Here is a 21,589-nt window from a genome sequence, read left to right as displayed (position 1 = left end):
CCCCAACACACTCCTAGCAACTTCAGCATATTCTCTTACTAGAACTGTAATAGGTCCCTCACCCTGGGACTCTGCCATCGTCATTCACCCTACTCGAACAGCTGGGTACGCCAGAACAGAGCAGCCCACCGCAAGTCAGCAAGGGAAGAGGATTACCATGCTGCAAAGTATTCACCACCATCACTACTTTTTCTGTACAGTGGTACCTCAGGTTACATACGTTTCAGGTTACAGACGCTTCAGGTTACAGATTCCACTAACCCATAAATAATACCTTGGGTTAAGAACTTTGCTTCAGGATGTGAACAGAAATCATGCAGCAGCGGCGCGGCGGCAGCGGGAGGCCCCATTAGCTAAAGTGATACCTCAGGTTAAGAACAGTTTCAGCTTAAGAACAGACCTCCGGAACGAATTAAGTTCTTAACCCGAGATACCACTGTATGTGAATGCTGTGTCTTCCCAGAACTGTATTGCTGGAACACTCTTCCCCCTCAATGGTGGGAAGAAATGTTCCCTACACAGGCAAAACCCTCATCCCCACATGCAGGTAAGTTTGCAGCAGTTTCTGTTCTGACCAGTCTTCCTCACAATCAGCACTGATTCTGTTCCTCTGCAGTTCAGTTTCCTCTAAATGATACCGTATTCATATTTTCTTCTGTTTAACCCAAATTACAAAATTATTTATGTAATTTACGGATTTAACATAATTAATGACATAATTTGCACACTATTCATTTCAACGAAAAGGAAACAGCAAAACAGGTCATTAATGTTTCCTGCTTGGCAGGGGGTTGGACTCGATGGCCCTTGTGGTCTCTTCCAACTCTATGATTCTATGATTCTATGATCACATATCAGTTGTTTAATTAAATCAGAAAGTTGGGACCAAATACCAATCAAATTCACTGTCTGGATACTTTTCATATTGACTAGATTGATTTCCATTCCAGACCATTCCAAACACAAATGGCAATTTACACAACAACACATGTTGCTTCCACACACATAGGGTTATACAGTAACCCTCAATGGGGAAATGTTAGGTATAACTATAGTCACAGTCACTTCAGTCATTCCCTTCCCTGCCCCCAGGGGTGCGGAGGCTGAGGCACAAGCACTAGCTGTCACTCAAGTGGCACCACTCACCCTTCTTTCTTGCTCTCTACCATGCATTCAGGCTGCTTTGCTCTCCACAGGCTGCTGTTCCACAGACTAGGGACCCCCACCCTCACACATTCTGTGTAGACCAAGTGGGAGGCCTACCCAATGACCATCCACAGGGACCAGGTTGCTCTCAGTTATTCCTCCAGACTGTTGACAACCTACTTGTTCCAGGCAAGCTTCTGCATGACAGTTATGCAGCAGGTGAAAGTGCTCCTACAATGGTGCTGGACCCATAAAGGACTCAGCTAACTTCTCTGCTGTCTGACAAGGCCCTGCCTGACATGCGTCTTTTCCTTTCAGGATGGCCTTCATCCCAGATGCTATTCAATATGGAATGATGAGTTTGCCACATGCATTGTTTCTTTGTTGCTAGAGAGTGGTAGATCAGGACCACGTTCTCATCAACCTGGTATGATCTGGTTTGAGCTGGCCTCAGGATGAGGTTCTGAGGAGGGCAGGCAAAGTGTTGGGCTCAAAGGCTAGTGGCTCCTCCACTCTGCTCTCTCAGGTTCCTGGATCTTACAGGGTTGTTGGAAGGATTGCAAGATAATTCTGTGAAGTCCTTTGAACATTCCAAAGCACTCCATATAGAACTGAAGAACTGTAGAGATGGAAGAAACCCTCAGGATCATCTAGTCCAGTGTTCCCCAACCTTGGGTCTCCAGCTGTTTTTGGACTACAACTCCCATCATCCCTCGCTAGCAAGACCAGTGGTCAAGGATGATGGGAATTGTAGTCCGAAAACAGCTGGAGACCCAAGGTTGGGGAACACTGATCTAGTCCGACCCCCTGCAAGGCAGGAATATGCAGCTGTCCCTTACAGGAATCGAACCTGCAACCCTGGCATTATCAGCACCACATTCTAACCAACTGAACTATGTGCTAGGTATTACTACTACTGCAAATAATAATTATCAGTGCTCCCAAATCACCAAGGCAGTCTCCTGCTCTCAATTACTGCTCAGTCATCCTAAGAACTTTTAATTGAATTTTTACTTACTTGATTTTTTTTTACTGTAAGGAACATTTACTTGATGGGGTGGAAATCTTTAGGAGAAAAAAGAAGTTGGAAATAACAGTGTGGCTGTCCTTTGCCCCTGCACCCCCACCAAGGGGGGGGGATGAGGAATCCCACTTCTGGCACAGGGTCATTGTGGCTAGTGCTACGGTTAAAATTCAGATTGTCTGATTGTGTGGAAGACCAATCAGGGCAGGGGTGTGGTTGGGGAGAATGGGGAACGTGCACCTTTTCAGCAACCTCCTCCCCTAGCAAAGGTGTTTATCCCATTGACAAGCAGTCAAGCAAGCCCCCATGGTCCTTTTGTAATTGCTGCATTAGCAGAGGATCAAGTAGCACTTAATGGTTGCACGCTGTCATAAAACATGCTTGAAAAGGTCAGGCCCCTCGTGAAGGGAGAATATTTGTGGCACTCTGACATAAGCCTTGGCCGCTCACTCGCAACAGGTGCGTGCTTGTAGCCCCTCCTCCAAGAACCAACGTCTGCCGTGAACCTCCTCTCCTTACCACATGCCAGGCTGGTTTGCATGACTCCTGCTTGCTGAAGCTCTCACAAATCATTGCTGAGATTAGCAGGGAAGAATGTGGAAAAGGCATTCAAACGCAGAAACGGTGGGCAAAGGCAGAGGGAAAACAGGAGCATCCATTCCATCCAGCATAGGCTTTATAGCATAGAATCTTAGAATTGTAGAGTGGGGAGGGACCCCAAGAGCCATCTATTCCTACCCCCTGCAATGCAGGAATCCCAGCTAAAGCATCCATGACAGATGGCCAGCCAAGCTCTGCTTAAAAGGCTCCAATGATTGAGAGTCCACAGCCACCCAAGGGAGTCACTTCCACTGTCAAACAGCTCCTACTGTCTCTTTTTTTAAAAAGAAAGTTATATCCTTCCTTCCCCCCCTCAGAGAAACTCAACATTGCTTACAGCAATAAAACAGGCATTATCAAAGACCAAAACAACCAAAGTTCAAATCCACAAAAAAATAACCATCCAAAAAGCCCACTCATTAAAACACACACAACACACATACACCTCAGAATCAACAGAAACAGCAGTTCATAAAACCAAAGTAGAGAAACAGAAATGAAAACAGCATTGACATAGCCAGAGTGAGGAGGCAAAAGGGTCTTGGCTGAAGGCCTTCCTAAACAACAACGCCTAAAACCATAATGTATTGTGGCTTGGTGAATCTCAGTCAGGAGGACATTCCATGGGATGGGCATCTCTACTGGAAATGTCCTTCACATTGATGCCTCAGATAGCCAAGGAATCTGAAGCAGTGTCTCAGATGATTAGTGGAGCATGTGGGGGGAATATATGGAAGAAACAGGAGAATTACAGCTTCCCATTGCTGAGTGGCCCACAGGAAAAGCCTCTTGGTCACTTTGATTGGTTCTAGTAGCTACTCAAGCTGTTATGGATTTCCTTGTATTTCTATGAAATGAAGGCAAGCAGCTCTTGAAAATACAGAAAGAACAAAGGCACCCTAGAGGCCTATGCACCAGAGTATACTGCAAAGAAGGTTTCTGAATTGGGACTTTCAGAACTTCATGGGATTGCATACAAGAAACTAAAAAAGCGACTAGCTTGGGATGGGTTCACAGATACCGGTAATTGTGTTGCTGATGTGAGGAAATCAGGAGGCAACAAAAGCTAAAGGTGAATATGTACAGTAATGCCAATGTGTGTACTAAGCACTATATTATGTACAACAACCATTAGGAGCATAGGACTCTGTCTTACACCTAGTCAGATTATTTCTCCATCTAGCCCAGTACTGATTCTGTTCTGGTTCTCATAAGCTCTTTGGGGTCTCGGGAACAGATGGTTCCCATTACCTGCTACCTGAGATCCTTTTAAATGTAGATGCCAGGGGTGGAACCAGCCTCGGACTTCCTGAAGCATGAGCTCAGCCACTGAGATGTGATCTCTCCCCATAACTTCATAATGATGCGGCATCAGTATTGCCAGACATAATGAAAATTAACCACCTGAAGGCTCATCGTCTCTGGTTTTTGCCACCTGTTTTTCTCTCTCCTTCCCTTCCTGTGATTTGGGAAAACTTTAAGGCTGCAGTGGAAATGGAATCCTCTCTTAATGACTGAGGCTGAAAAGAGTGGTCAGTGCTGGAACACTTGAAGTTTCCCCCGACACTGTCAGTGTGGGGCTTTTTTATGGGGGACACTCACTGTCCTGCAGCATAAATCACTGCCACAGCTGAACCTTGAGATGGCACAGTCTGTGTGGTCCCAGGAAGGGAAAAGATTATCTGCATTTGAATAGCTACGTTGTCTTAGTAATTGATTGCATTGCTATTTTTTAATGCTGAAAAGAAAATCCCTGCCAACGTGAGAATCAGTTGTCTGAAGCTATCTGAAGGCCTCTTTGTGGAAGCCTTCTCAAGGGAAAATGTTGGCACAGATTTACTCTTGGATTGGCTGCAGTTGGTTGGATAGAGGGGTCTGGAGATTAGCAGCTGAATTGGAGATGTCCTTGCAGGATGAAGCAATCAGCTCTTCTGTGACTGTTTATTCGGAAAGAAACTATTAAGCTGAATGTTGGTTTGTTACAGTCAATAGAATCTGCACAGGGTTTCCCCCCCCCCAGTCAAGTAAACAAAAACAGTAGGACATCAGCCACAAGAGTTGAGACTCTCTAGTTCAGGGGTAGGCAACCTAAGGCCCAGGGGCCGGATGCGGCCCAATTGCCTTCTCAATCTGGCGCACAGATGGTCCAGGAATCAGCATGTTTTTACATGAGTAGAATGTGTCCTTTTATTTAAAATGCATCTCTGAGTTATTTGTGGGGCCTGTCGGGTGTCTTTACATGAGTAGAATGTGTGCTTTTATTTAAAATGCATCTCTGGGTTATTTGTGGGACATAGGAATTTGTTCATTATTATTTTTTTCAAAATATAGTCCGGCCCACCACATGGTCTGAGTGATGGTGGACCGGCCCACGGTTGAAAAAGGTTGCTGACCCCTGCTCTAGTCCTTATCTTAGATTGGTCAAAAATTTCCTTGCCAGCAATCCAATGAAACTGCAGGCATTCCAGATATAACTTCCCTACTTGCATAGAACTCTATGTTTTCTGTGGAATGGGAGTCTTGCGTTCATAATTGAATAAGCTACATCAGTTGCTCTGTTTGTAGGGCAGTGTGCACATGAATTTCCGCATTCAGTGAAGGGGATGTGGAGTTCTGGAGTGATGGCACTATTTTTTTCCTTGCTGAAGCCACCGAATTCTGGATCCTTTCCAACTTTAGGTGAATTCAGGTGTTTGGTTCAACACATGAACTCTGTATCCAGAGCTCCCCTCCGTGTCTCGGTGCAAATTACACACTCACCCACAGTACCTTCCCTTCCCCACATTGTACAGGGAAGATTTGCAAGGGGGCTTCTACTCACGTTGGCTTGAGCTTATCAGGATCCCTAATCATGCAGTAGGTTCTACTTGTGTTCACGCAAACATGAGTAGAAATCCCCTGCAGACCTTTCCAACTCAATGTAGAGAAGATTGGGGACTAAGCGCACAGGGTGATGTGCATAGGCATGGTGGGGGTGGAATTTGTGCGCACACTCCTGCTCCCAACCACGAGTACTGCATTTGCATGTTCAGGCAAACATAGGAACACAACTTCAATATTAGTGCTTAAGGATCAATGATCCTGTGTAGCAGGGAGCAGATGTGTTGTCTCTGTTGTCTTTATGGTGGCTACTGAAGTCCTTCCTGTTTCAATAAGCCTTTTAAGACGAGCTCTTTCTCAGTCTGTATCTGCACTGGAATGGTTTTTAATATGCTTTTATCATTTTATCACTTGTTATTTTATGTCCTGGGCTTCTTTGAGAGGAAGGGAGAGGGTGTACATTTAATTAATAAATGCAATAAATTTGTGGCCCTCCAGATGTTGCCAACATGGTCAATGGTTAGTGATGATGTAAATTGTGTTTTACATAAGTGGTTCAACTCCAGATATGGTTCATCTAGATATTTATCTATGTTATAATATTTTCAGTATATGCGCTCACATCACCTGAGCACCAGAATTCAGATCTTTTATGCTGTTCTGATGTATGATTGTAAAACAGAGGACTGTGGGGGGACAAGCATGCTAATAGCTCCACGCCTTGTCACTATTCTGGTTGCCCTACACAAGTTGGAGTCTGGCAGATTGCAGTGAGGAGAGTCCTGTACCTGTGGAGGCTCCTTGTATGTTTTGAACTCTGGAAAATCAGGGCTCTGAGACATGCTACAGATTGTTGCCTTCAAACTCATGGAAAGTACAGTAACTGGAATGGCAGTGGGGGTGGAGATAGCATGCGCTTCATGTATTTACTCAACCCAGATAGTGAATGCCTGAAGAGTATTGTGCCCAATAATGATGCTATTATCAGTTCAACTGCCTGGGGGAAAAATACTCTGTCTCTAATCACTCATGTAATTTAGGTTTGCAGATTTCCATGGTAATACTGTGAAGGGGAGAGGAAAATACAAAAGGTGCTGGTAAAATTCTTCATTTTTATTCCATATATCAGACAACAGCGACGCTTGACAGTGTACTGCTATAGAAATAGTAAAATCCCAGTTACTGCTATAGAAATCTGTCAGTGACATCCTGTAACCCATTTTGCTACCTTCTCTCTGAAGAATGAGAGAACATGTCTGAGTCTGAACAACAAATTCCAGATATATTATTATTCCTGACGTTTCCTTTCTAGGAAAGGAAGCCTCCCAAGACTATGTACCAAGCAGTTATTAACCAGAAGCTACAGGGCCTGAAGACTCTTTTATAAATAACTATGTAAAGAGGTGAGAAACATTCATTGGGGTAATTTACACTGTTCACCCAATTCACCCTTCAAAAGTGCCATTGCACAGAAACTAGCACCTCCGATGTTGGCAATGTCAAACACACGCACCCTTGGCTTCTCCACTTCTGTTTATGTACGGTGGGTCGTGGGCCTGATCTCACAGGTCACGATATGTTTCCCAATAAAAATTGTTCATAGACCCAAAGCCTGAAGTGAAAGAATTTTTACTAGAGCTGGCACCATGGAAAGGGTATGGATGTTGACGGTAAACAAATACTACTGCTGGCAGTGTGAAAGGGCAGCTTCTGTGGGATTGCTCCCTCAGGAATGCCAAGTGCTGTGTGGATTATCTATACCAGCAGGGGTTAGGAATTGAGCATTCTGCTGACGAATTGCTTCAGCGCCTCCCCTATTCTGAGCTCACTTTTCCCTTTGCAGCCTTTACACTATGGGACTTCTGTCTCTTGAGTTGATGTGGCTCCATGTTATCATCAAGTCTAAACCAAATTTGAGAATCTGTTTTACAGAGGGGGTTTTTAAAAACATACAAAAAAGCAAAAACAGGCAGGACCTTATTTTGTCCCCTTTCTGCCGTAGTGAGGTTTGGAATCTACAATTGTCTAATCTTGCATTAAAAAAACTATGGCCTTGTTGGCAGCTCTGCAAAGATGGAGTCTACTTCACCAGCTGTATGTAGAAGTTGTGTGACAGAAGGGAAAGGGCTAAGACAGCCTACTTACTATTATTATTATTATTATCATTATTTATTAAATTTGTATACCGCCCTATACCCACAGTGGCCATCACAGCATCCCTAGGAGTGACCTGAAAGCTGTGTAGGAAAGCCTAATCTATTACAATTGCAGTCTCTTCTTGCTATGTTCTACCTTTGTTGTTGTTGTTTAGTCATTTAGTCATTTCTGACTCTTCATGACCCCAAGGACCAGAGCACACCAGGCACTTCTGTCTTCCACTGCCTCCTGCAGTTTGGTCAAAGTCATGCTAGTAGCTTCGAGAACACTGTCCAACCATCTCGTCCTCTGTCGTCCCCTTCTCCTTGTGCCCTTGCCAACATCAGGGTCTTTTCCAGGGAGTCTTCTCTTCTCATGAGGTGGCCAAAGTATTGGAGCCTCAGCTTCACGATCTGTCCTTTCAGTGAGCACTCAGGGCTGATTTCCTTAAGAATGGATAGGTTTGATCTTCTTGCAGTCCATGGGACTCTCAAGAGTCTCCTCCAGCACCATAATTCAAAAGCATCAATTCTTCGGCAATTAGTCTTCTTTATGGTCCAGCTCTCACTTCCATACATCACTACTGGGAAAACCATAGCTTTAACTTTATGGACCTTTGTCAGCAAGGTGATGTCTCTGCCTTTTAAGATGCTGTCTAGGTTTGTCTAGGTTTGTTCTACCTTAAGAACACCTTAGAAACCAGTGCAAACTTTATGGCTTTAAAAGAAAACCATAAACAGCTGAGAAAAAAAGCCCTGGGGATCCATATGGCTATTTTAGATATGCCCATGATTTAGGCTTCCCTTAGTGGTGCCTCAGTTTCAAAAGCATGAAGCATAAGCACAAAATCCTGTTGAGGGTGAGGAGCTAAGTACTGGTTGGTAGGGATGGAGACAAAATTTGATTACACTTTCTGAAACAATGTGCAAATTGAAATACACCCATGTTTTTGAAATTTGCACTTCTCCGAATTTTGCAATGCCGTTCTCTAGCCAAGTGAAGTGTACAAAAATGCATACACCAAACTGTGCATATAAGTGCATATATTAATGAGAGTAACATACAAAATGCTTTATATTTTGGAAAATTGCTTTGCAAAATTGTGTGCATTAAGCAAAACTACATACCCCAAAGTGTCTGTTAGAAGAAATTCACACTAAAATGCTGCTGAGTTCTCATGAGGACTTTGTAGAAGTGCAGACTGATATGGAAGTGTGGAGGACTGAGTTTAAAACTGGGAGTGGGGGAATGAGAATTGCTGCCTCTTGTCAATTTTTATCTCTTCCTGTGGCTAATGACATCATCCAAATGAAGCACCTTTTTAATGTGGCAAGGGATTCGTTTCATGAAGAATGAGCTGAACCTTGAGACCCCTCAGGGACTGAAGGGCGCTGTCCAAGATTTTCATGGACTCTCTGGATACAGGATAGGCCTCGCTTGAACATAAATGTGTCATCAGCCGTGCCTCCTTCTGCAATTCTTGCACCTTTTCCTTTCCTGGTCCCATCAGGAATAGGCGACTGGGCTGCAAATTGGGCATGTTCCCCTCAAAGTAGAAAACAGTTGCTAGATGGAAAGATGGAAGTTCAAGGATGCAGGGTGTAAAATGAGATATGCCTGGGAAAATTTATGCTGAATGAATCTAAAAAGCACATGACTTGGCCTAAGGAATGGGAGATTATCCATTCACTGTCATGAAGATAAACATGTCACAGACGGTCCTTTGGACCATCTGGGGACACCTGATCTGCCAATAAAAGAGATTGACAGGAGCCTGCTGGGCTTCATTAATGCCCAAGGCGGAAAACTGTTTGCTGCCCATTATCTTCGCTTCAAAGGCGTGGATTTGCACCAGTCAAAAATGGACAACAAAATGGAGACCAACATTATTCTCCTCTTTTGTCTTTCTCATGGGTTGATTTATACCTCCTGGCCTATTAATCAACTTCGACATCTTAAGCATCCACCACAGCCTCCACACATTTACTGAAGCCATCTGTACTTTGTACCCTGCCAAACAAATAATTATTTGTTCTAGTACCTGTTCCATCCTAATTTCTACTCTGCTTCATATCTATATTGCTGTCAGATCCCTGCACACTACTTATTTTTGTGTGTGTGTCCCTAGGGATTAATCTTGTGGTCAGGATGTTATTCATGCCAACAGAATAGGTTGCAAATTAGTTCATCCAGGTTGTGTTTAAGATTGGTTTTCTTTATTTTATTATTATTAAATTGGACAGGCCTGAGTCAACTGCTTCCACTGGCAAAAGGCCAAGCTACATGTACATACCAGATAGCCTTTACTCTTAATCGCTGTCTCCTGGCAAGCTCCAAAAGGTGAAGTAGCTTCTCTTCCTATCAGTCTAAGATTTCTTAGACCACAGTAGTAGGGAAAGTGTTTCTTTACATTCACACATGGGAGCGGATTCTGCAGTCAGGTTTGGGCTAGATTAGAATAAAATACTTCCTGGAAGAATCCCAGTGGACAATAATTTCCTGTTACGTTGTATTTTTTCTTTCTCCCTCCCAGCTATAAAAAACCATACAGAACATGTTGTGTAAGGAATACTGCATTTTTATTTTTGACAACCGGAGCAGTTAAGAAATCATTTGTTTATTTATTACTGGGGGGGGGGCGCAGAGAATAAATATGAAATAAAATGTAATACTGTGTTGCCTGAACATGGATTTCTAAGGACTTCAGCTCATACCTGATCTACATATGGAAAAGAATGAAAGTGGTCCAGTAATTAAAAGGTGAAAGACTGGACTGAACTATTCTAGGTTGCAAGCGGAGTCACAATTTTTATAATGTTTTCCCATGTTGTTTTAAAATCCTTACAAATAAAATACTAGCACAACAGGGAGATACTAGCCCATTTTACTTCTTGCTCTGCTAGTTTATTCATTGTGGGGAGGCTTTTATATTTAAAAGGTAGAATTCACCAGCAGTCTGAAATGATACGCCAGCTCAGGATTCTTAGACCACTGGTTGTCTTCCGGTGATCAGTTCATAGTAGCTGTTTAGCTATACAGGTGACTCCCACTTGTGTTCCAGGCCCCCACGCACATAAGTAAAACATGTGTAAGTGGGGAGCCCGCTGTAGTACATTCAACTTCCCGCCCAATAGCTCTTGAGCAGGGTAGCATGGCAGCAGCGAGAGCTCCCATGCCCTTTAAATGTACCGTATTTTTCGCTCAATAACACGCACCCAACCATAACACACATGTAGTTTTTAGAGGAGGAAAACAAGAAAAAAAATATTCTAAGCGAAACAGTCGATGTATGATTTTTGTGGTTCATGCTGTGGCCACAGACATGTGATCTGACGGTGAGTTTGGGGTAGCCCAATGCAAAAATCCTGAGGATCCATGTGGATCCATGTTTGTAACCACGTTTTTGCACCACTGCAGCCCCAGGCAACAGTGGGTGCGTGATTTTTTGGGTGCAAACTGTAGCCATGGACATGCTATGTGATCTGATGGTGAATTTGGGGCGAGCTGAAAAGCAAAGCGGGAGGAGAGAGATACAGAGAGCCTGCTTGCTTTTTGCTTTAAAGGAGCCAAGCGGACAGGAGCCGCTTACACTCGTGTAAGCGGCTCCTCTCCCCTCCCGCTTTGCTCCTTTAAAGAAGCAGGCACTCTGTCCCTCTCTCCTCCCCATTCAGCGGCTATTCTCCCGCTGGAAACCACGGAGGAGGGAAGCATTCGCTCCGTAACACGCACAGACATTTCCCCTTACTTTCTAGGAGGAAAAAAACGCGTGTTATGGAGCGAAAACTACGGTAAACTAAATTGTATTTCTCATCCATCCCTAGTCACGGCCGCCTTTCTCTCTCTCTGGAATTTGCATTGTTGTGCTGTGATGACTGCTTACATAGTTATGACAATGCCTGTTGGGACAAATAATAGTAAACTATGCCAAGTGCAAAAGATTAAGAGCCAATTCATACAGCCATTAGACATGAGATTACAAAATATTGGTTTTGCCTGTGGCTCAGATGCTGCCTGGTATACATGATTAAGCTTTCACATCACCATTTTAGATATCTTTTGAGGGTTTGCTGTTGTGTTCAAGACATTTAAGTGGGACACAGGTGGCGCTGTGTTCTAAACCACTGAGCCCCTTGGGCTTGCTGATCATAAGGTTGGCGGTTCGAATCCCCGCCACGGGGTGAGCTCCCATTGTTCTGTTCCAGCTTCTGCCAACCTAGCAGTTTGAAAGCATGCCAGTGCAAGTAGATAAATAGGTACCGCTGCGACTGGAAGGTAAACGGTGTTTCCGTGTGCTCTGGTTTCCGTCACGGTGTTCCGAAAGCTGTTTGCAGACAAACACCGGCTCCGTCAGCCTGAAAGCAAGATGAGTGCCACAACCCCATAGTCACATTTGACTGGACTTAACTATCCAGGGGTCCTTTACCTTTACCTACCTTTTAAGACATTTAATCCTACACATAGATGGGTCACACACTTCAGCTACATTTCATAGTTTCTGACAAAAGCAGATGAGAAAGAGATTGCAGATGCCTCAGATCAGCAGAGACTTGTCATAAACAACGAGTGTGAGCATGCCTTTCATTAATTCAGTTTCTTCCCTCATGGGGCAAGACCTTTCCTTATTCTCTTAGTGCCTTAGAGGAGCAGACTATACATTTAGCCATCCAGTAGCCTCATAGATGAAAAGAGACAACATCGTTCTCCAACTTTTTCTTTTACATTCCAGCTCCTTTGGCCATTTCCAAGCAAAGGAACACGGCATTGCCTCGGGGACATCAGCAAGATCAGCTGATGATGACAATTTGAGATGTGGGCTGTGTCTGACCAGGCTTTCTGTCACCAAGGTAATCTGCAACCGGTATCCAACAGCTTCATTCAGCAGCCTTGTAAATGTTCTCAGATCGCCTGTCCACCCCTGTGCTATGCTGCAGCTCCTGCTGGGGCCCTGAGGCAAATGGACGAGACGAGATCGTGTGGTAGTCAAGTTGTAAAACGAGATAAGATTTCACAAAGCAAATGAAATCAGTTACTGTCAGATGTGCTGCTAGGAGTATGTTTCAACATTCGGTGCACATAGCTGAGTGTGATCTGAAGAGAAACCAGAGTATCGTGCACATGGCTGATAGCTAGTTTCTTTAATGCAGAACAGATCTTCTCATTCATGGTGGTTTATAGAGATAAACAGCTCTTGCTCTCTTCTCCCAAACTTTTCTACTAATCTCTTACAAGGAACAACAGAGGGTGAAATCTACCTGTTCTCCCACTGTTCCGTTAATAGCCCAGTGCTCTCTGGATCAAAGTGTACTTAAACTAAGAGAGAGAAATCTGAATCTGAAGCTCTGTGCTAATGGGGAGTCTATGACTTTACTGCAAAGTTGATCTGTTGTTCCCTTCCTGGGCTAATTTGAACTCAGCTCTATGACCTGTGGATTGCAAATTCAAGCCAGCCTCTTATTCAGAAGTAATTCCTACCCTATTACGCCTTTGTGGTGCAAGTCCATCCCTTCCAGTATGTTTCTGCCTTTCAAATGCATGGAGAGTAATAGCGATACCAAGCCACTTCTCTGGGGGTGCCTCCTGTATTTTGCAGGTGGGATTCCCACACATCTTGGCACTTTAGGTTTGTGCAGTTAAAGGAGATTAACGTTCAATAAACAAATAGTAGTGTTGTACAACTCACTGTCCAGGACTAACAAAGATCACTTTAATAATACATACAAATGATGATGGGGATTCAGTTTACATTTAATGGTGAACCTAACCAATTCACACTTTCCAAATCAATATGCAAATAAAAACACAGCCATCCTTCAAAACTTGCACTTCTCCAGATTTTGCAGTACAATTTTGCAATGAAATGTGCATAAAAATGCATGTATTAGTGAAAATGGCATACAAAAATGCATTATATTAGCGGAAATTGCTCTGCAAAAATACGTGTTTGGGGCAAAACTGCATACAGAAGTGTGCATATTGTGAGAAATTTATACCACAATACTAATGAATTTTCATGAAGACTTAAAAATAATAATAATCACAAATTGAAGTGAAAATGTGTGGAACTGAACTTAAGACTGGGAAACTGAGAAATGGAAAGAAACTAAAATGGGTAGAATTCCCCTTCCCTGCTTGCAAAGTACTTTGTCCCTTACCCTCAAATAATAGCGAAGGAACACTGAAATTTAGCAGGTTCCAGAAATCCTGGTTCTGTGCAGAGTTTCAGCATTGTCCTTTTATGGACTGCAAAAACAAACACATTTCCAGCTCCAACAAGCAGGAAAAGATGTCAAGGGTGGTGCTGAATGATAACTCCATTCGGAACCATTGCATCATATCATAGCAGTGATGCTACTTTGACTGGAGTCCAAGGTGTCTGTAGCCTGGAGCAATTGCTCACTGTCCAGCCTCAGACAAACATTCCAGGGGAATCTAATGCCTGTACCTGGCATGGCTCCTCCCGTGCCATAAATGGTTACATTACATTCAAGCTAGCATTAAAGAGCAGGGCTGAAACCTCATCCATCCAAGCCCCAAATTGGCTTAGCATGTGTGCAGGATATCAGAGATCGCTAAGCCATCTTGAAGTCTATTTACTTTCAGACAAAGGCTAGAGAACAAGCTCCCTGCTTCCCTGAAACCTGCCTGCAGGCATTATGTGGTTTCTTTGATATGTAATGTAACAAAAGGCAATTCTAATTGTGTTGGAAACTAGAGCATCCAAACATAGGTCCTGAAGCACAGGTCCTTCTGGCACTAACTGTGGTTGTTGGTGCTACTTCTGGACAGGGGCAGGGGGTCCCATAGACCTGGCACAGAATCTGTGATGGTCTGGGATTCAGACTCGAATGCTGAACCTAACGGATCCCAGCCTGCACAGGATTCCCCGCCTCCAGAACCAGCTAAGCCGGGGCTGGGGCATGAGCCCGAAGGGTCCTAACCTGTGCTGGATCCTCAGGTGCAGACACCAGCTGAGTCTGCTCTGGCTCCTGAGGTGATGGAGGACCCATTCCCTGCAGGTGCTCCACTCTCAGCCTCGTCAGAGAAAGCTGGGTCCGGTAACCCTCCAGCCTCTCCTGAGCTGCAGAGGCTCGGGGCAGAGAGGTGGAGGGAACTAAATTCCCGCAGAAGGAGTGCTTGCTTCCAGGCCAGGAGAGGCGAGTCACCAGAGGATCAGGGCCTCCCTATGCCTTGGGGCAGGACGCGGGTGGCGCTGTGGGTAAAACCTCAGCGCCTAGGACTTGCCGATCGCATGGTCGGCGGTTCGAATCCCCGCGGCGGGGTGCGCTCCCGTCATTCGGTCCCAGCACCTGCCAACCTAGCAGTTCGAAAGCACCTCCGGGTGCAAGTAGATAAATAGGGACTGCTTACCAGCGGGAAGGTAAACGGCGTTTCCGTGTGCTGCGCTGGCTCGCCAGATGCAGCTTGTCACGCTGGCCACGTGACCCGGAAGTGTCTGCTGACAGCGCTGGCTCCCGGCCTATAGAGTGAGATGAGCGCACAACCCTAGAGTCTGGCAAGACTGGCCCAAAAGGGCAGGGGTACCTTTACCTTTACCTTATGCCTTGGGGCAGATAAAAGCTGGCCAGCCCCAGTCCCAAGTTGTGGGAGCAACATTGCTGGTTGCTAGTTCCTGCCTGAATCCTGTCCTGCTTTCCTGCCTGAGCTACAGACCCACCCTGGCTCCCTGCTTTCCTGCCTGAGCTACAGACCCACCCTGGCTCCCTGCTTGCATGCCTTCACCCGACTCTCTGACCTGCACCCAGCTTCAGCTACTACGGACTGCCTCCACGTTGCGCCTTTGACCACGGACCGGACTTGGACCTCACCTCTCAGGTAACCCATGGGACCAGCCCAGAATCAGAGCAATGCTGTGGTGTGCCCCTCTAGTCAGAAATCTAGAGGCAACCCCCTCTCCCCAATGCATTGTGAATATGTGCCTAATGACTGTAGCGTTTTTGCCTTTTGACACGCTTAGAAAAAGTATGTGATGTCATTGGTGCCAAAAAACGTCCTTTGTGCTCAAAGAAAAGAAAAGAAAATGCTAAATTAAAACCAGGATATCCGCAGTTATTGGATATCCCTGCTATTGGCTATTAGAACAATCTCCTGCATGTCCAGGTGTGAGAACAGTTTAAGAACAGCACTGCATACCAGGTAAGGTGATATGGTGTTCTGTGTGAAGGATCTGAAGCAAGACCTAAGAAATATACTTTTTGCTTTCCTGCTTCCCACCGCTGCCACCACCTCCTTAGCCGGCCCAGCCTTTGTTATCCAAGAATACTGTTACAGAACTCATTTTGTAAATTGAGTACAGGAAACTGAGATAGGAAAGCTTTTGGGGTTTCAAAGTCACTCTTTTGCTTCTCACAGTTAAACCATCTGGTGACAGAAGAACTGGTAAGCCATGGAATTCCAGCTGTGGGCATTTCGGTAAGGGCACCTGTTGTTTCTTCTTTTTTAGGTTATTCTGTTTTTCTAGGGCAAGAGTGGGCAAAAAATAATAATAAAATGGTCCAGAGGTGAATTCTCTCAGTCTAACCTGTTGAGAGGTGCATCCCCTTTTGGAGCCAGAGACAAAAGTGTTTGAAATTAATTAATTAATCTGGAATAAACACTGCCCTGCTTCAGTTTTAACGATAGCTACCTCCTATTAGAATTCCCAATCCTATGCATGCCTACACTTCTGGGTTTGGTAAGGTTTCTCTTGAGTAAGTATGCAGCTATCATTAGTAGAATAGACAAATACAGCTACTATTCTGAAAAACTAGCAGAAGCAATTACCTTCTGACTTTCGTGTGCCACACACACACACATGACAGAAGTCTACCAATTTGTTCTTGAACAACAGGGCAAAGAACATATTGGGTGCTATCCAACTAACTCGTTCTGTCAGTGTAAGTATTTCCACTTGTGCAATGGAGCTTCCTGCCTCACCCCCTCCCCTGGTACTCCCTAACTCTTTTCTAGAGGGTTCCCCAAACCTCTGGAGCAGATTTGGTGGGGTGCACAAGAGGAGAGAAGAGAGGGGAAAGTTGTGTTGTGCAAGTGGAAACCCTTTTGCTGACAGAACAAGTTCATTGGCTACAGCCCAGCTTCCCAAAGCCATACTTTCAAGAAAAAAGTAATAAAAATCAAATCATTTTTATCCAATGAAATACTGTTACTTAGAAATTGGGAGGGAATATTTCTAAGCGCCAAAAGGGGGAGGGGGATGAACAAAAAGGGATTGAACTCCAATGAGATGGCAGCTCCAGTTCCAGGGACCTCATAAAATGAGGTTGAGGTTGAGCAAAAGAAAAGAATGGCAAGGACATTTGAGTGGATGGGAGGAATTGGGAGGTTGTCCTAGACTGAGGAGTGTTTATGGTCATGTACAGGTCTGCTGTACATCAACTGCTGACTTTTCACAATGCGTGTTGAACCTATTAAAGAACTTAATTGAATGTAATCATTTTAACTCATTAATTAATTAAATTTAAATATATTTGTATCTTACTGATATCTCTATATACTTGTCTTTTGAGATATCCATGTGTTAAGACAATTTACAATTTAATAAACAAGTGCTACCAGTCAGGAACATGGCCCCCCAGAGCACAGCTCTGGTCAGCCTCAGAAATTGAGCTAAGCGATCGCTTCTCGACCTTTTGGCTAAGATCAAGTGTAGTATCAGAAATTGAGCTAAGCGAGCAAGGGGACTGACAGAGAGTTGTTATTGTTTATCAGACTGCTTGCCTGCCAGAGATCATTACAGCACCATTCAGTGTTAGAAAACAAGGGAATTTATTTAAAAAAATCCGTTTTCATGCCCTGTTATGGAAACACACAGGAATCAAAGCAGCCCCAAAAGCAAAGGGTAAGATATAACGTACCATGAGCTGGTGTCAGTTAATGCCTGCAGCTAGCAGCCCCCCTACCCTCCATTCCAAATTCTTTGGAAAGTTGAAGAACCTATGGAGCAAATTTCGAGGACTTGGGAGCAGGAGGAGAAAAGAGAAACCAGAATTTCTGTGGCATAAGCCAATGTCTGTTACACAAGCCATTGCGTACCACCCCAAAGTGCATTAACATGTAGCCTTAATTAGCAAGTTTTCATATTCCTTGATTCATAAGTAGTCAGCAGTATTGGCATTGCAAAACGACTTTTCCATTACATTTGTAACAGTTTGATGGAAGTCTTATTGTTAGATGCAGTTAATCTAATCATTGTATTATATATTGATTAGCACCTGAAGTGCTGGATCATAGGAAACAGCTTTTGGGTAAATGACTGTCTTGAATGACAGAGACAAGCAGCATTGTTTGCCTTTGTTGTCTTTCTCCCACAGCCTTTTGGAACCTGGAAAACATCATGCAAGAATGTCATCCAGGCTGGTTTCGATACAGTGAAGGATGTTTTAGACTCGGGCTATGTCCCAGTTTTACATGGTGATTGTGCTCTGGACTCGGAGCAGCACTGCTGCATCTTATCTGGAGATAAAATCATTGAGGTGAGAGATGAGTTCAATTTCACGCATACCAATATGTAAATAGCACTGTGTTTATCCTTAATAGGTCATTCCCATCTTTGTCAGGTACTTCAGCTGGCAGCTAGGGATAGGGAAGACATTTGATTCAATGTGCTTCTAATGGTGAACCTATCACTTTCCAAAACCATATGCAAACAGAAACACAGTCATCCTCTGAAATTTGTACTTCTCTGAATTTTGCAATCCAGTTCTCCAGCCAAGGAATGTGCACAAAAATTTACTGCTAAGGTAACATATGCCAAAAAGCCCATATTTGTGAAAATAGCATACAAATGCATTGCCTTGGGGGAATAAAAATGTGCATAGTATGCAAAATTACATATAAATTTATTATGGCATAAGCTTCTGTGGACTATAGTCCACTGCACTAAATGCAGCAAACTGTGGTCCTCCAAAACCTATGCCACAATACATTGGTTAGTCCTTAATGTGCTATAAGTCTCTTTCTTGTTTTCATTAATAAGCACCCCAAACTGATCATTTACATTCTACAAGTTGTATATAATTTTCCATGTCACTTTTGTAACTGTGCATAAATATTTTGTATGAACATCAGCAAATAGTTTTAAAGAAATTATTGCCTAAGCTGCAGGGAGGTTTTGCTATTATTATTCTCTCTCTTCCTCTAAGTAAACAAATTCTCATAGTACGTTTTCAGATACAAGGTTAATATAAGAGGTAGCCCTCAGATTTTAAGTTGCACAGTTAGAACAGAACCATAGTTCCATGGTAGATCACATGCTTTGAATACAGAAGGTCCCTGGTTTCCTGTCTGTCATCTGAGGACTGAGAAAGGCCACTTTTTGAGTTACTGAGAGATGCTGCCAGTGAGAGCAGAATCCAGCTGAGCAAGATAGGCCTGATTCAACACAAAGCAGATTTACATGGTCCTGTTCAATTTTTCCTCTTGCAGGTTCTCGCTAAGAAATTCTCTCCTAGGCGAGTTGTGTTTCTCACAGATGTCAGTGGAATTTACAGCTGTCCACCTGATACCCCAGGTACAGAATACACATGTATAAAATAGGACAATTTATTTTGCACAGGTGTGAAGTATTGGCATGAGGGGCAAATCTAGCCAGTATCCAGACCAGCATGAAGAACTAGTGGTTGAACTATGCAATTTGTAATAAGCATAACCATAATTATTCATGCAGTCTTGTCTTGACGTATTTATGTTCTACATATATCTTTCAGCAGATTTGACATGCTCTTTCCGAGCATAGGCATATAGAAGGGTTGTGAGAAAGAGGGTATTTTCTGTGGTGTTTTGAAAGGGCAGTGGGAATATTGAAGCAGAATCCAGGAAACATATATAATAGGCACCATATTTACACATGTCTTTAGACAGATGTGTGACTTGAGAGAGTACAATCATGCCCTTATAGAGTAACAATATGGTACCTTAAGTGATGTGCAGAGTCATTAAAGAAAGCTGGGGAGATTTGGACCTCCAAATTTCTGTGTGATCTTCCTAACCATTATGTCATTATGCCATTATGTCATCCAGGCTTCCTCCTTTGGCACAGGGAAATGACACATGGATTAAACTAACAGTTTCCATGTTGCAGTGTCTTTATGCTTTGGGGTTGACTTTTTCATGTTGTGTTTTGAGACATCTATCCTTCTGGTAGCAATTCTGAACCATGTGTTTATTTTGGAACAGGCGCTAGGCTTGTGGATTCCATTGTCGTCGGCCCTGATGGAAATATGGAGCCACCTGTGCTTAGCTCTATTCTGCCACATGATACTACTGGAGGTGTGTCCTTGAAGCTGCAAACTGCTGTAAATATCGTTTTCCAGAGTCACGGAACCATTCCAGTTCTGATCTGCAAACTGGACAGTGAAGCGGCTGAAAGGGCTTGTTTGACTGGGGAGCTGAAGCAAGGCGAAGGCACAACATTTTCCTTCGCAGAATCATGAAGACGTCTCTGCATGAGCCTTAAATGAGGTGGAAGAAGAATTTAACTGAGGTGCTACCATTGGACTTCAGGATCTATTTGTTGTACTTGTCATCGTCGATGCCAGATATCTTAAATTAAATCTGTGGTCTACTGCTAATGTATTAGCATTTAATGATGGCATCATCTTCTACTGTGGCGAAATATTGTTTTCCGCATCAGTGACCTCAGTGTTCAAAATGGTTTACAACTATGTGACTGCACAAGCCTCGGTGGACTTAGGTTACACTCAGAAATTGTATTCACTGTGTTAGTTTTAGCCATTTCTGACATTCCTTTTACACTTCAGTACCTATATACTGCAATGTTGCACTCACTCTTGTTCACAGCAGAAGGTACTACAGTGTGAAAGGGATGTTAGAAATTGGGGTTGTTGCCTCCCCTCAACAGCTGTTGAGGGGAGGGGGCAATCCTGGGGGGTGTGATGCTCCACAAGCTGCTTTCCGAAATGACCCAATGCACAGCCCTACACAAAACTCCCACGATTTCCCGGATTTCCGGGATAGCAAGCGGATTTTTAAAAATAGCAAATATCACAGAAACGAGTGCTGAACTTGCTCTAGATTTTCCTGGTTTTCTGGAAGTGGCTTTTACAGCATGCTAAAGCTCAGGTATAATGTGGAAAGTAACAGGGGAACGTCAGGAAAACAGAATGAATTGGCCTGTGAATGCAGCCTTAGAGATGGAGATCCCTTGTTGATTTGCTATCCCATATCCAAATAAACTCTGGTTTCTACTCTCTATTCCGGATTGATGCCAGGGAGTTAATCAAAATAATAAGCCAATTTATTTATATAATGTACTATAATAAAGATAAAAATTGGCAGCATAATAACAGTTCCAGATAGCCAAAATAGGAATAAAAAGCATATTAACATTGAAAACAGATTAAGATAATGGTGTTTAGTCACAACAATAATAATTAGTATTCACATTTATATTCCACCCTTCCTTCAAGGGTGCAAGATAGCATTCACGGCAATTATCCTGTTTTCACCTCATGAGAATCATGTGAAGTAGTTTAGGCTGAGAAGGAAAGGAAGAATGTCTTTGTATTGGCCAGGATCACCCAGTGAGGTTCCTGGCCAAGCAAGGATTCTCTGGTCCATGTCCAACTTTTGTTTCCACTACACCATACTGCCTCTCCATTTAGTACTGGAAGGACCTTAGCTCAGTTGTTGCCCTGTTTCACACTGCGTGAAGAGCCTGAACTCAGATTACGGTTTCTACCAAAAATATTAATGCTCTAATCAGCACAGTACATAAGCAAAGCAAGAGTCAAAGGCACAACAGGGGCAAGGCATGGCTACAGAAGCTGAGACATTGATCCAACAGTTGATACGCCCCTGGAACCCTGTTATATAAATTATTATTAT

The 21,589-nt window shown here is 43.6% G+C and overlaps 1 protein-coding gene and 1 long non-coding RNA gene across 2 annotated transcripts in view; one reads left to right on the top strand and one right to left on the bottom strand.

Annotated features, from left to right (window-relative positions):
• LOC308587310 overlaps positions 1 to 21,589 on the bottom strand; it is a 242,547-nt gene that overhangs the window by 107,646 nt on the left and 113,312 nt on the right. The gene's annotated exons all lie outside the window — the stretch shown is intronic.
• Positions 6,100 to 20,313, top strand: LOC308587736 (uncharacterized protein; the record flags this gene model as incomplete). Its single annotated transcript, XM_081195503.1, has 7 exons — positions 6,100 to 6,109; positions 6,948 to 6,993; positions 12,453 to 12,570; positions 16,097 to 16,156; positions 18,055 to 18,216; positions 19,169 to 19,253; positions 19,919 to 20,313. The coding sequence occupies 7 exons, from the start codon at positions 6,100 to 6,102 to the stop codon at positions 20,173 to 20,175; spliced, it is 738 nt and encodes a 245-aa protein (XP_081051629.1). The 3' UTR covers positions 20,176 to 20,313.

This window comes from Podarcis bocagei (genome assembly GCF_964188305.1).
Source record: "Podarcis bocagei genome assembly, chromosome: 5".
NCBI classification, from domain to species: domain Eukaryota; kingdom Metazoa; phylum Chordata; class Lepidosauria; order Squamata; family Lacertidae; genus Podarcis; species Podarcis bocagei.
The sequence above is the reverse complement of the archived record's forward strand: the minus strand, read 5'-3'. Positions and strand labels throughout refer to the sequence as shown.